The sequence below is a fragment of the Grammomys surdaster genome, unplaced genomic scaffold (genome assembly GCF_004785775.1).
Source record: "Grammomys surdaster isolate TR1022 unplaced genomic scaffold, NIH_TR_1.0 66, whole genome shotgun sequence".
NCBI classification, from domain to species: Eukaryota; Metazoa; Chordata; class Mammalia; order Rodentia; family Muridae; genus Grammomys; species Grammomys surdaster.
The window spans coordinates 16967786-16983397 of NW_021604568.1; the positions used below are offsets into that span (position 1 = coordinate 16967786).

Below are 15612 nucleotides of genomic sequence, written 5' to 3' on the forward strand. Positions count from 1 at the left end.
CAGCCTTTGTCATGCTCTTCCCTCATGTGCGAAATGGGGTTAATAGAGGATTTTCTCCGTGAAGTGGGATGATGGAGATTAAAAGAGATGACGTGGGTACATTATTCCCAAAAATAAACGCGAAGTGAATCTTAACAATAATATTATGACTGTGGTTACAACCAAAACTTTTCTGCTCCAGCTGTCAGAAATGTCTGGTGAGTTTCACATTCTTGTTCGTACCGCCTGCTTCTTGGTGGAGCTCCAACAACACTCGAGGGTGCCTGCCTGCAATTTGTGCGCCGCTTCCCCTCAAGGGTTCAGCTAAAAGGCCCGTATAGAGAAAGCACAAAAGTAGAAGACACGTCTCAGCTATGCCATTAAATCTTGGAAAGTCATCTCAAGGAAGAAAGAGAATGCCGCTGAAAACGGGAAAGGGCCCTTTCTGGAAATCACTTCTGCTTTTCTGAAGAAGAAGAAGAAAAAAGGCCCCGATGTCGCAATATTTTTCAAGACAGAATAGTGTCCCAGACGAAGGAGGAAACACAGACAAGAGAAAAGATTTGGTGGGGTTCCGAGGCAGAGTCGGGAGGGGGTGGCGCTCAGGCAGTTCTTTGTTGGGTGTGGGGAACCCCGATTCCACGATAAAGAGCTGCCTGCGGCTGAAGTCTCCCCGGGAGCAGCTTCGCGCCCCACACAGCCCCTCACCCCACTCCGCCCCGCCCCTGCACCCCACAACGTGGACAGACCGCGGTGCCTTTAAGACTTTGCTGGCTGCACATGCTCAGCTCTTTGTGTGTAGTTGGGAGTTTTTAAGGAAAAAAAAAAAAGAAGAAGAAGAAACATGCAGGAGGCAGGGGGAGCGCTGGGGGCGGGCGCCTCACTTTCTCAGCCGTGGCCCGTGGAGTGCAAGGTTGCCTTCCCGCCGAGGCAAGAGTGGGTTTCTCCTCCGTGGGCTCCGCGGCGCGGGCCACATCTGGGGATGCACTCCCAGCGGTGCCCACCGGCCGGGTGGGCGCGCGGGGGAGTCCCGGGTCCCCGTCAGGGGCCGGGCGAGACCACTGCGCCCGGACCGAGGGGGGACGGCCAGGAGCGCGCGGGATGCGCGAGGCTGCAGGGACGTCCCTCCGCAGCGTGGGCTGCGGCCGCGGCCACGGCGACCGTGTCCGGCGAGCCGAGGGAAGCCGACTGCTGCCGGGCCGAGGGCTGGCGGGAGGGCGGCGGGGCACCGACGGCCACCCTCCCCTCCCCTCATGCTCGTGTTGGACGCGCCCAACTCAGGGGCTCCCGCGCGGCCCCGCCCTCCCGGGCGAGCCTGGGCATTCGGCGCGGGCCGCGGACGAGGCGGGGCCGTGTGGGTCCCCTCCCCCTCCCCGCCCGGTCCCCTCCCCCTCGGGTCCCCTCCGGAGCGCGGGGCTCCGCCGGCTCTCCGCTCCGCTCCCGGAGCTGCGGTGGCTGCCGGGTTCGGTTTGCCGAGGACAAGGTCAGGGGAAGCGGGCGGCGATGCCCGAGCGTGACTGGAGGCAGCCGACCGGAGGCCGCCGCGCCTGCGATCCGCCGCTCGGGACCGGACAGCGGGACGGGGGTCGGCGCCGTTGAGGAGCCGAGGAACGGCAGCGGCGTCTGCGAGGTCCTCTGTGGCCGGGATCCCCGCTCAGCCGCATCCCCGTGCGCGCCCGCGAGCGCAGCCCCGCCGGGCCGGGACGCCGGGGAAGATGGAGCCGGGGGTCCGGGCCCGCTCGGGTGCCCCGCAGCCGGCCGCCCCGGTGCTGTGGAGGGCTCGGCCGGCGGGAGGCGGGGGCGCCTCCTCCTGGCTGCTGCTGGACGGGAACAGCTGGCTACTGTGCTATGGCTTCCTCTACCTGGCGCTCTATGCTCAGGTGTCCCAGTCCAAGCCCTGCGAGAGGACTGGCTCCTGCTTCTCGGGTCGCTGTGTCAACTCCACCTGCCTGTGCGACCCGGGCTGGGTGGGGGACCAGTGCCAGCACTGCCAGGGCAGGTTCAAGTAAGTGCCACCGCGGGACCCCAAGCCTCAGCCCTGCCCCGCCAGCGTCGCTCCCTGTCCCGCTCTAGCCTCGGGGTCCCCGGGTCCCCGAGCTCAGAGCACCCGGGAGGGGGCCCCGCGCTGCGCCCCTCCAGCTTCGGGCTGTCCCGGGGAGCTCCAGGCGGCGCCCAGCCCGGGCTGACTCGGTGCTTTCCGCACGTCCTCAGCGGCTTGTCATCCTCTGCGCAGAAAGAATGTTCTCACTCCAATTGGTGCCAAACTCCACCAATTAGGACAGTATCTGTTTCCGTCAGAAACGGTGGAAATAACTCATGAAATATCCATGAACGTTGTGAGAAGTCAGAGACGTCAGGGATTAAAGTTGTGGCCCAGCTCCTTCCCTGTGCTGTTCCTCTGTAGTCATAGAGCACGCCTCAGTTTTTAGTAATCGAGTATGGTAAATAGGGTTTACGATGGGTAAACTACGGTCTGTACCTTGTTATAAGTTTCTAGGTCGGTCCTCTCATCCATTCCCCATAAGTCTATAACTTACTGGAATTTTACGCCCCCTATTCAGAATCTACAGAGAGAAATCCAGGCAGCAAATTTAAGTTAACTCGATCAAGGTTATGCAGAAATGCTGAGTCGTTATTCCAAACCAGCCAGCTTCATTCTAGAATATGAATTTAGAGGTGTTGAGTTTGTTAGGACAGTCAGGGCTTCGCGTGACTTTTGACAGGTGTATGAGGACGGCAGTTTGGTTTTTCTGAAACTGAAGGTGCTAAGGAGCTTGTATCTTTGGGGTAGAGACACTTCTCCCTATTGTCTGATGCTTATTAGATTTCTGCCCCAATGAAAATGAGTGGGGTAGCCGTTGGGAAGACGGAGAAGTGGGTTTCTCTTAGAAACTGCAGGAAAGCGGTCATTAAGAAACCTTGTCCTAGATATTTAATGTGAAGTTTATGGCTGATTGTGGTTGTGAAGTAATAGACTACGAAGATGGCTAGTATTTGTTGTGGAGACGAAAGCAGAATCTAGGTAAACTATCTCTGGCTTTGAGGCAAAGGTAAGACTATGGCTGACATTATTAATATATTTCAGGGTAGTTTCCTTGGAGTTTTAATCGCAGCCTATTTTTCTTTACTTTCTTTTTCCCATTTATTTTTTTATTTTTATTTTTATTTTTTTTTTACCGTTGCTGGCTAGAACAACGCCCCTTATTCAGTGTAAAAAAATGTTTGTTTTAAAATGACACTTTGAAAATTTAGATTTTATTCTTTACTTTTTGGTTTTGGAGGGAAATCTTAGGTGAAATTTCATACAGTTTATTTGGAGCAATATTTCCAGAGTTCAAAGTTTCAGAAATTAATACATAAGTTTTACAGATGCCCTTAAAGTAATTTAAGAGAGGCACCAATTAAAAGTCTAAAAACTGTTTTACAATGAGAAAGAGAGATCCGGTCAAATTATGCCTCATGGATAGCATTGTTTCCTCTGGCTGTGACAGGGTCAGCCAGCCCTTTTACCTATTAAGAGAATATCATATATTATATATGCATGCTGGGAGGAACAGACAAAGAAAAAGCTACATTCACTTTTCACAGTTTTCTCCAGAGTAGGATTGTTTGAATCCTTTGTAACGATTTTGTTGGTGAGTTTGCTTCATTTATCTAAAGAGTCTGTGCAGTACCACAGTCTGAGACCTTCAGTCCAGTCCTGTGTTTTGTAGTAAGGCTGCCTGTTAACAGCTAGATCAGCACCCCGTGACTTCTCTTAGATGCTGTCCCAGTTAGTAAGAGAAGTCACCCAGATTAAGTTAAAAGTAGACCAAATAACACTGAAAGATGTTCATGAACTAGATACATTGTTAACAGAAGGAGAGTAGATATGCTTAAATGAGGTTAAGTTCTGAACTTACTACGCATTCATCCTTGAGTAGCTGTTATTCCCATGATTCAAGTACTACTTAATTTTTCTATGAACCACAAGTTATTAGAGTAAATATACATAGTACACATCTACGTTTTCTCAGGCATGCCTTTAGGGGCAAAGAAAGCGTATTCAATGTTAAAGACTACAGACATTTAGAAGTACAGAACTATTCTTGGTAAAGTACATTGTGAGCTATGAACAGTTTATTCGAAGACGTGTTTTTGTGGGAAAGGAACCGAACTTGACAATTACCGCTCAGGTCTTTACTAGGTTGAACGATAGCACCCTTACACATAGTCGTGAAAAGTGATTGATTAATCTTAGCACGCAGGTGTCAAAATTAATTGATATGTTACCTTAGTCTTTTTCTATAATAGATGTTGCAGCTAGGGAGTGAAACATTCTTCAAATGGCTTTTTGCATCTGGAGATTGTCACTGGGGTAGAAATGTAGGAGCAAACAGTATCAGAAGTGATACTCCAGACCTCCTGGCATTCATTGTAGCCTTTTGTTTGTTCATTTGAAAAGAATAAAACCTTCAAAATTGTAAGACATTTCTGACAAAAGCAAACCAGAATTGCCACCTGTTTTCACCAATGCCAGACTAAAGGTTTTAGGAGTGAGACTCAGAAATCACCCTGCCAGTGTGAAATAGAATCAAGATTACTGTAGATCCTAATTGAAATTATATTTCAGTAGCATTGCATGACATTAGGCTGGAAAACATTCTGATATAATCTATGAATAATAGTATAGATGACGAATGATATTTTTGTTAGAAGTTGGTTAAATTATTTTTGTTGAGCAGTTGAAAGTCTTATTTATAAAAGTTGATATTTTGTGTTGAAACCTGGACTTTTTTTGCTACTGTAGCTTTGGTCCTCATCACTAATCTCTTTAAATCTGAGGTTGGAAAATATGTTACTGTATGTGAATTATTTGTAAATATAGAATTATAAGTACTTATGTATGGGGTACTTTAAAATCATTAAGTTGACTCTATACATAATTTTTAGACCTTCAGGTTAGTCACATTTGGATTCTGAATAGCACATATTTATGATGTAATAATATTTTTAGTAACTGCTATAATAGTGAGAATATACTGTGAAGAAGTGGGATGTTTCCTATCAACAAAAGAGGCAGGATTAGAATTTGTGATTACTTTTTCTAAGCTACTTTTTTTTTTTTTAGATAAGGCATCTGCTGGTTGTGGAACTCACTATGTAGACCAGGCTGGCTTTGAATACACAGAGATCCTCCTGCCTCTGCCATCATGCCAGGTGTAAGCTTCTCTTAAAGTGACATATTTATATCTAATCTTTATTGTTAATTACAGGAAACTTTTGAGTAATTGAATGTCCTCTGTCCACGTGTCTTCATCTTCTAAGTAAAAATTTAATAGATAATTTATATTATCATTTATATTATTAAAATATGTAATCCCATAGTAGGGATTTAAATTAATTTAAATGGATAGTTAGTCTAAACTGTGAAGTAGATGTCTTCCTTTTGTTTCCATTGTTTGGCTTATTAAGCAAATCAGATTACTCCTCTTGTTCTGTCAGTTCTTCCTGAATTCATTTGGCCTTGGGGTACTTGACACAGTCCTTACTTCTTTCCTGTCTAGTCTTTGCTCGGGAAATTAATGATGAGCAGTCTAATCGTAGCCTGGCTACCAGTTCCTAAGGAGGCTTTTCTGACAACCCAGTCAGTCATACCTTATTACATAATGTTGTAGCACAGCTTTTCCTACTTAGTGCTTTTAAACAAAGTACTAATTATTTTCCTCTTTAAGTTGACAGACACGAAACTACAATTTCATCTTATTAATTTTTTTTTCCTGTGGTCCAACATGTGCTCTGCAAATGCTGTGCTGAGTTGCAGTCTAAAATTTGCTTTTTGAAATATGTGGTGTATGTGCACATGTATGTTTATGTGCATATATATATGTTCATATGTATATGTGTGCATGTATGTATATTTGTGTGTATGTGTGTATTTATGTGTGCTTTGTGTGTAGTGTATATGTGTGTGTATGTGTATATGTGGTATGTGTGTTGTGTGTGTGTGCACACACAGATGTGTGAAACAAGCAGCGTAGAAGAGAACCCCAGAGTCCTGGGAACCAGAGGTATAGGCAGTTGTGAGCTAGCTAACATTCAGGGTACTGGGAACTGAACTCAGTTCCTTTGCAAGAGCAGTATGTGTTTGTAACCTCTGATCTGTTTCTGTAGCCCCTGAGCTGTAATTTGTAATGTAGAATTTGGGAAGTTTTGACTTACGTCTGTACCTGTGAAATGATCACAGGATTAATGACCATGGAAAGAGCAATCCTACCCAAAAGTTTCTAAAACTTCCCTTTCCCTCCTGTTGCTTTTCCTTGTCTCTCAGAAACTGCTGATCTTTGTCCTCAGTACAGATTCGTTGGTGTTTTCTAGAGATTTTTTGTAAGTGGAATCGTGTTACATTTTTCTTTAAACGGCTTCTTTCACTGTGTATCATTGTGAGACTGGTTCCGTGCCTTTTATTTCTGAACAGTCTCTGATTTGTGGACACACCCGTTTTGCTCTTCCTTTTGCCCTCTGATGGATCTTGGGTGGGTTCCAGTTTTTGACTATTCCTTATAAAGTGAGTGAACTCCCTGTAGAAGTCTTTGTGTCGACTTAGGCTTTCATTTCTCTAGGAGAAATAGTGCAATGTCTGGATCCTATGGTAAATACATGATTAATTGTTTTTAAATTAAAGAAAGTTTGTATGCATAAATGTTTTCCCTCCACATACGTACGCGCCCCCCAGAGGCCAGAAGAGGGTGTCATATCTCTTGGAACTGGAGTTAGGGACAGCTGTGAGCCACCTTGTGAGTGCTGGAAATTGAACCTGAGTCCTGAAAGAGCAGCCTGTGCTCTAAACTGCATAGCCATCTCCCCAGTCAAATATAGAAACTGTTTTTGCAGGTAATAGCTCACCTTCTCAAGTAGTTATGAGAATGTTCTAGTTAATTCACACTTATCAACATTTGTCTGTTTAAATTGTCACAATTCTAATGGATAAGCGATATGTCACTGGCCTTTTTTTAAATGTTCATTTAGTGTGTGTGTGCACTCATGTGACAGACCATAGTACATGTGTAGTAGAGGTCATGTGACAGTTCCATCGTGGGATTCTGGGATGGAACTCAGGCTGTCAGAAGTAGCCATTCCCCTGCTGAGCTGTTTCCAAGCCCTCACTGGGCTTCAGTTTCCATTCCCCTTACGACTAATGATACCAGACATCTTGTCATGTACCCACTTGCTATCTGATTGTCTTCTTTAGTGAGGAAACTTTCAAATCTTGTGCATATTCAATTTCCTCCCTTATTTTCGATTTTTATTTTTATTTCTTTCATTTATTGGATAGTTTTTTATCATTTGGAAGTATTTTCTACCAGGCTGGGGCTATCTTTTATTTTATTTATTTTTAAGTTGTCTCTATTTTCTAAAAATTTTAATTTACTTTCTTTTTTAAAAAAATAATTAATTTATTTTATGAATGAGTACTCTATCTGCATGTATACCTGAGTGCCAGAAGAGGGCATTAGACCTCACTATAGATGGTTGTGAGCCACCATGTGGGAATTTAACTCAGGACCTCTGGAAGAGCAGTCAGTGCTTTAACCGCTGAGCCATCTCTCCAGCCCCTAATTTAATTTCTTATTTTTTAATGTGTCTCTGTATATGAGTGTGAGCATGTGAGTATGTGCATGTGAGTGTATACATGTGTATACATGTGAGTGTGCACGTGTGTGCAGTGAGTGTATACATGTGAGTGTATACATGTGAGTATGTGCATGTGAGTGTATACATGTGTATGCATGTGAGTGCACATGTGTGCAGTGAGTGTATACATGTGAGTGTATACATGTGAGTGTGTGCATGTGAGTATATACATGTGAGTGTACATGTGAGTGTGCACATGTAAGTGTGTGCATGTGAGTGTATACATTTGTGCACGTGAGTATATACATGTGAGTGTGTCTATGTGAGTATATAAATGTGTGCATGTGAGTATGTGCATGTGAGTGTGTGCATGTGAGTGTATGCATGTGAGTGTATGTGTGTGAGTGTGTGCATGTGATTATATACATGTGTGCATGTGAGTGTGTGAATGTGAGTGTGTGCATGTGAGTGTATGTGTGTGAATGTGTGCATGTGATTATATACATGTGTGCATGTGAGTGTGCATGTGAGTGTATACATGTGAGTGTGTGCATGTGTTTGTATACATGTGAGTGTGTGAATGTGTTTGTATACATGTATGCATGTGAGTGTGTGCATGTGTTTGTATACATGTGAGTGTGTGAATGTGTTTGTATACATGTATGCATGTGAATGTGTGCATGTGAGTGTATGCATGTTAGTGTGTGCATGTGAGTGTATACATGTGTGCATGTGAGTGCATGTGAGTGTGTGCATGCGAGTGTGTGCATGTGAATGTATGCGTGTGAGTGTGTGCATGTGATTATATACATGTGTGCATGTGAGTATATATGGGAGTGTGTGCATGTGAGTGTGTGCATGTGAGTATATATGGGAGTGTGTGCATGTGAGTGTATACATGTGAGTGTGTGCACGTGAGTGTGTGCATATGAGTGTATCCATGAGTGTGTGCATGTGAGTGTATGAATGTGTGTGCACGTGAGTGTGTACATGTGAGTATATCCATGGGAGTGAGTGCATGTGAGTGTGTGATGCCCATGGAAGGAGGAGACGTTGTATTTCCCCTGGAGCTGGAGTTGCAGGTGGATTTGAGCTGCCTGTCATGTGGCACTGAACTCTGGTCTACTGTTAACTGAGCCAGCTCTCCCACCCCTGGGGGTGCCTTTTCTTTCTCTCAATACTTCTTGTCAAATAACAGAGGTTTTCACTTGGGCTTGTTTTGGTGCTCCAGTAATGCTGCTCTCTTAGAATGGAGCCTCATTATTTGCTGGAAGAACTTTTGTGGAATCTGCATTATCTGTTTGGTAGAGTTTACCACGCGTCTTAGGGGTTCTGCTGCTGTGAGGAATACCATAATACAGAGCAGCATGGGAGGGAAGGGCTTATTACATCTTACAACTCTAAGTTGCATTTGGTCTTTGAGAGAAGTCAGGACAGGAGCTCAAGGCAGGAAGTGAGTAGAAGCCATGGAAACACTGCTCACTGGCCAGGTCACCCTGGCTTGTTCAGCCACAGCTCACAGGCATCTGCCCAGGTGTGGCATTGCTCACACTGGCCCAGATGCTCCTGTACCAATATAAGTCAAGAAAATGTCCCACAGACTTGCCTACAGACCAATCTGATGGAGGTATTTTCTCAACTGAGGTTTCTTCTTCCCAGATGCCTCTAGCTTGTGTCAAGCTGACAAAACCATACCAAACCAAATGAAAACCAAACTAACACCCCCTCCAACAACAAGCAAGCAAGCAAGAAAACAACAACAACAACAACAAAACAACCAGCACACTGTGGAAGCCCTTCAGGCCTGGAATTTTATTGAGTTCCCAGAGATAACAGAGAAAAATCTACAAGATCCTGGTCTCAGAAGTGACTTCTTATACATGTCCCCAAAAGCACCAACCTCAAAGTCCAAACAGACATGCCAGACCGCCTTATGGTAAAAAGTGTTTTTTGCAGGGAGCTACACCAAGGACCTCATTGCCCTGTGGGAGTGACCGTCTTCTATGGGTGCAGCTCAGGGATAGTAAAGTTTTCCTTGGGGTCTGAATGAGAACAGTTGATCACTGGGTACCAGAACTAGCAAGCGAAGCTCTGAAGCTGCATCTTTCCCGATGCTTCCAGCCAGAGACTTCCTACAGACACCCGCTGAGACTAGCTGACCTCTCTCCTCCGCTGTATATGATCAGTACTGAGGTTCTGGGTTGTGGCTGGAGTAGGTGCCACCCCATCATAGTGTGCAACGCAGGTTTCGGCAAGTGCTAATAAGTAATAGACTAAAAACAAACTCTACAGATTGAGAAAGAGTTATAAATCATACACTGCATGAGGGACTCCTGTCCAAATTAAGAAACACGAACAACAGGGAAACTACCTGTTTAGAAGCAGGCAATGGACTTGAATTCTCTTAAGACACACAGAAGGCCAAAAAAAAAAAAACCCCCATAAAATTTATGTTCAGCATCTCTAAGCATTAGGGAAATGCAAATTAAAGCTATAATTACCTCGTACCTGTTAGAAAAAGCTATTATTGAAAAGATGAAAGATAGCACATGTTGGCTAGAATGTGAGGAATCGGAAAACTGTTTAGTGGAGATGTAAATCACTTCACCCATTTTGGAAATAGTGGGAAGGTGCTTTAAAAAAAAGAAAAACTTGAAAATAGAATTACCATGTGATTCAGCAGTTCCAGTTCTGGCAGTATGTCTTCAATCCTACTTTTGCTGCAGTGGTGTTCACAGTGGCCCAAACTTGGGAGAATATGAGTGCTCATCAGTAGACGTTAGGGGTTGGGAAAAGTGGCCTGCTGAGGCTGAAGGGAAATGACGTCATTTACAACATAAAATACATTGTAGCAAGCGAGTAAGGCAGGCAAAGAAAGAGTAACAGCCCTGACCTCACTTACAGGTGGAGCTGAACTCATCACTTGAGATGCTTAGGAGTGGGATGGGCTACGTAAGGAAAGGGGGTGGTTGGCAAATGGTGTGATGTGTGCAAGGTTTCAGTTAGATGAGAGGAAGTGCTTATGTTCTCTGGTACAGCAAGATGATTTATGTATATTTCAAAATCCTTAAAGGTAAATTGAATGCTCTTATCATACAGAGAGCTAAGTATGAGGGGCAATAGGTATGTTAGTGTTTTATTTGTGTGTGTGTGTGTGTGCACATGCACATATGTGCATGTATATACATTCTTTTGAAAGCTAGAGGGTAGCTCTGGGTATTTGGTATTGTTCCTCACATGCTGTCTTTCTTTCTCTTCTTCCCTCCCTCCCTCCCTCCCTCCCTCCCTCCCTCCCTTCCCTCCTTCCTTCCTTCCTTCCTTCCTTCCTTCCTTCAGACAGTGTCTCAGTGAGTATGCTAGACTGAATGGCCAATGGGCCCTCGGGATCTGTCTCTGCCTTCCTAATTCTGGGATTATGTGTTCTTGTCAACAACCCTAGCTAGCCACCTTCCCACCCATAGTGTATACGTGGTGAAATGTCATATTGTTCCCAGAAATATATACAAGTAGTATTTGCTGATAAATGTAAAACACCAAAGATGTACCCAACGAACTGGTCAATAATATTTCAACTAGAAAATCTGTTTTGAGAAAAACATCTTGGGCTGGATAGATACTTCATATGGTCGAGTGCTTGCCATGGAAAGCGTGAGGATCCAAGTTCAAATCTCGGAACCCACATGCTAGTGTGTGCTTGTGGGCCAGCAAGCTGTAGCAAGATCTTGTCTTTGCCCACAAAGTAACAAGTATCTCATGCAGCTACAGGGTGTTTTTTTTTTTTTAACATAGGTGCTGGGCTCTGAAGTTAGGTACCCATGTGTGTATAGCTCTTACCATGGAAACGCTTCTCCTTCCCATCAAGCTATTTCTATAAAAGGCTGCGTACTGGACACCTACGGCTTTGTTGCTCAGATGGTTTCTGTGCTTTCAGTGTTGTCTTTGTAGTATGTTAGCAGTGCTGGTATTAATGAAAGGGAGGAACTGTGTTCCCATAAATCCTCATTTATGCAGACAGTTGGCCAGTAGTTGGCCAGAGTCCTAATCTAAATTAATGTGTCTCTGCTTCTTAGATCAAGAAAAGGCGTATTGTACTTTAATGGTAGTTGGGTGTTGTAGTTTACAATTATAATTGCAGAATTTCATAATTTGCAGCAGGAGGATTTTCATGATTGGCAAGGCTAGCCTGGGCTATTCAGAAAGTCCCAGGCTGGCCAGAGTAAATTGCAAAGACCTGTTTTAAACAATTAAAAGTTTGAAATTTAGAATGCATTTTCCAAACTTTGTCAAATAGTTGCATTATGTGTTACTTAATCTCTGGGGTTCTGCACATAGTGGCAATATGAGGATGTTTGTGGTCACTTGGCTGTGGGGTTTTAAGAGTCTTGTTTATAGCAGTTCCAGATTGTGCCTAAGTTCAAAGTGTAACAGCAGCGCTTTAAGGTGACAGTTGGAAGAATTAAGAGATCAGAGATTTGAGAGAGAAAATTGTTCTTACTGTGGGGCGTGAGTGGGCTCTTACTGTGAGGTGTGAGTGGAGATTCTTACTGTGGGGTGTGAATGGGCTCTGACTGTTGGGTGTGAGTGGGCTTATTCTTATTCCTACATCTTAGTGGTGAGAAGAGATTTCCATTCCATCTTCATCTCCATGGCTGATGTTAGCCTCCTGTGCTGACACTAGAATAGATGGAATTCCTCTGTAGTAAGGAGAGAGAAGTTAAGCTCTTGGTAGAGGCTTCAACTCGTAATGTGGGATGGAGGTAAGGAAGAAGCCCAGGGCTGTGGGATGTTACCTTACGATCCTTGTAGTGCCCTGAAGCTGAGCAAAGCAGAACACATGTGTGTAGCCTCAGGTATTCCTGCTGTGTAGCTTGTGTGAAGAGCAGAGAGATTCTTTCATATCCTGCTTCTAAGGAGGAGAGGAGAGAGGCATTGTGATAGTTCCTACAGAATGCGTCTTTGAGGGAAGGAGGAATATTTTAAATGATAGGCAACAGACTGGAGAATACAGAACAAGACTAAGCAGTTGGTAGATAGTAAGACTCTAGGTCAGAAATGTTGGCAGAGGTTGAACTAGGAGGCTGAGGCGGGTAGATCTCTGAGTTTCGGGTCAGCTTGGTCTCCAAAGGGAGTTCTGGCCGAGTATGACTCTGTCTTAAAACAAAAACAAACACAAACAAAATCACTTTTTTGATGGTGGCATCTGGTGGTATCTAAATCTAAATCTATATCTATATATGTATGTATGTGTATATTTTAATTGATAATTAAATATCCTCCTATAATTGGGCCATGGTTTCTTATTTGTTTGCATGGTTTGTGATTCCTTTCTGTTGTAGACAGGACGTCTCTAATGAGATGGCTCTGAAACTTACATTTGCCTTCTCCAGTCTTTGTTTTTGCTGTGGATTATGTCTGTCTAATGGGTTTTCTCAACTATCTTCTAATGATTTTACTTTATTTTTATTTATTTAATTATTTTTTTGTGAGTGATCTCTGATGTCACCATTTCTTTACCTTGTGGTCAGCTGCTATTTTGATGGTGATTTCCAGGATTATCTGGAGCCAGGGAATAAGGAACTGAGAGTCTTTGCAGATTTCCTGTGGGTCCTGGAATTGTCTTGTTTCTGCTTGTTCTGAGCCAAGGATCAGCAGAAGCTGTACCTTGAGGTCTTTTCTGAGCATGTAGGCTGGTTTAGGCAGGCATGTAGCTGCCTAAGTTCCCCGGTGTAAACCTGCCCGGGGCTTTCTCTGTCCCTGTCTTAAAGGAACTCTGGGTCAGCTTTTTCCTAGTTTTCAAGGAGTCTTCAGGCAGGTATGTCCCTATCAGGAATAGTGTTCTGTTATTCTTGTTTTGGTATTAATTGAATCTCACATTTTGTTGACTGTTTTCTTTTTCTTTTTTTCTCTTTTTTCTTTCTTTTCCTTTTTTTTTTTTTAAATGAGAGCTACTTTTCTGGAATGTTTATTTTTTTAGAACATTTTCATCAGGTTTTGTCATCTTGAGCAGAATAATCTGATACAAAATAAGTTGGCATGGAATCCATTTTTTCTCTAATCTCTGAAATTACAAAGCATTTTTATTTTTTTCTCATTTAAGTGTTGGGAAGATTTTTTACCAATGAAGCCATCTGTGCCCATGGGTATTTTTGATACTTTGTTTTTAAACTATAAACTTCTTTAGCAGATATAGGACTTTGTAGATTTTCTATTTCTTCATTGTTGGTTTTGCCAAGTTGTGAGTTGAATTAGTAGTAAAAATATCCCTGTTTTCTTTTTGATAACTAATATTTTCTTTCTTTGTTGGTGGGTTTGTTAGGCATTTAACAACTACTATTCTATGTAAAATACTTTTTAGTTATATAGTTTTCTCTTTTTGATGTGATTTTACAATCCCGAGAATTTCTATTTTTCTTTTTACCATTTCACTCATTACAAATCTGTTTGAATGTGTTTTAGTTTCTCGAGTTATAATTTAGTTTTTAGTTATAATATACATGTTTAGTTATAATTTTGTTTTTTTTTAGTTTTCTAATATTTATATTTAGAGTAATAAATTATGCAAAGCTTCAGTTAAACTTCGTCTTATAAGCTGAATCAATTAAATGAATCAATTTAAAAATGTTTTCTAGATGTCCTTGTGACTTAGAACTCTGTTTATTCCCGGACATTTAGGGGTTTTTAACTTATACTCTCCATTATTATATGCAAGGTGCGTGGATTTTTAGAAGCATGATTATTTTAGCCAACTTTGATTAATTGGTTAAACTTATTTAATTTACTTCCGGCGTTACTTATTGCTATGGCCAAAGTCAAGTAGCCAGCCACTTCCTTTAAGTTTGAAGTCATCTTTTTTTCCCATCCTTACTTTTGAAATACAATTGCTGCAGTGTCAGAGTGTCCCAAAAAGATGTGGGAGCCAGGTTCTAAAGTCCAAGTAATTAGACAGAGCCCTCCTAACTTTCATGGCTACACTGGTTTTTTGGGTGTGTGTGTGTGTCTTTTTTAGTATTATTTTTAGCATATGACTTGTGAGGGCCGTGAAGAAAACCCATGAGAGGTCATGACCAGACACCGACTCATTTCGTTACATCTTAGGGAAGTCACTGACAGTCATTGTCTGGTACAGTATGATACCGCACCAGACTGGATGTGTAGCTCTTTCTTTAGCATATTGCTGTGCTTCTCACATCAGTAAACTAATTCTACTGCCTTCAAAGAATTTAATGAGAGAGAGAGAGAGAGAGGGATTGGGGAGGAGAAGGTGGTGGTGGTGGTGGTAGTGGAGGAGGAAGAAGAGGAGGAGGAGGAGAAAGAGCAGGAGGATGGGGAGGAGACTGAGTTGTGTGGAGGTCAGAGGGCAGCTCTTTGGAGTTGACTGTGTCCTTCCACCACATGAGTCCTGGGGATCAAACTCAAGCTGTTGGACTTAGCCACAAGCTCCTTCACCTGCTGAGCTGTCTTGCCAAGCTTGATGTCACTGTCTTTATAATTGTCCTTGGGACTAAATTTCTTAAGTACCACTATGGAAATCACAGAACGTTCTGCATTAGTGAGCAAACCGTGTAACGTGTACTTCGAAAGTGTGGTGACTGATAGAGAGGAATGAGCAGTCAGGCAGACGTCTGCCATCGGCTAGCACGAGGGCTGTTGGAATTCAGTTCCACAGCGAAGTGCTTGGAACAAGGGAACTTGGGCATTATCAATGCAAAGAGGCAGGGAAGCCAAGGCGTTTATGTTCCTAAGATTAGACTATTTGTGGGCTAAAGGCTGTTCCTGGGAGGAGGTAGATTCATAATCAAGTCTCACCATTTGCATGAACAAAATGAGTTTTAGCTGCTTGAGGAGAGCCACTCAACAAAGATTCAGATATTCAACTTAGAGATCAGACTAAATGTATGGAAATATAAGAAAGTCTGAGAGAATATGAGCACAGCACTGCCACTATTGGCTATTGCACTGTGGTGTGAATACAGCACTGCCACTGTCAGCTATTGCACTATGGTGTGAGTACTGCACTGC

The 15612-nt window shown here is 43.3% G+C and overlaps 1 protein-coding gene across 1 annotated transcript in view; it reads left to right on the forward strand.

The window, feature by feature from the left end:
* Positions 1-1694: 1694 nt before the first annotated feature.
* Positions 1695-15612, forward strand: part of Atrnl1 (attractin like 1) — a 521748-nt gene continuing 507830 nt past the window's right edge. Inside the window, exon 1 of the mRNA XM_028775552.1 lies at positions 1695-1984. Within this exon, the coding sequence (XP_028631385.1) occupies positions 1695-1984 (290 nt within the window). The remainder of the gene's footprint in view (positions 1985-15612) is intronic.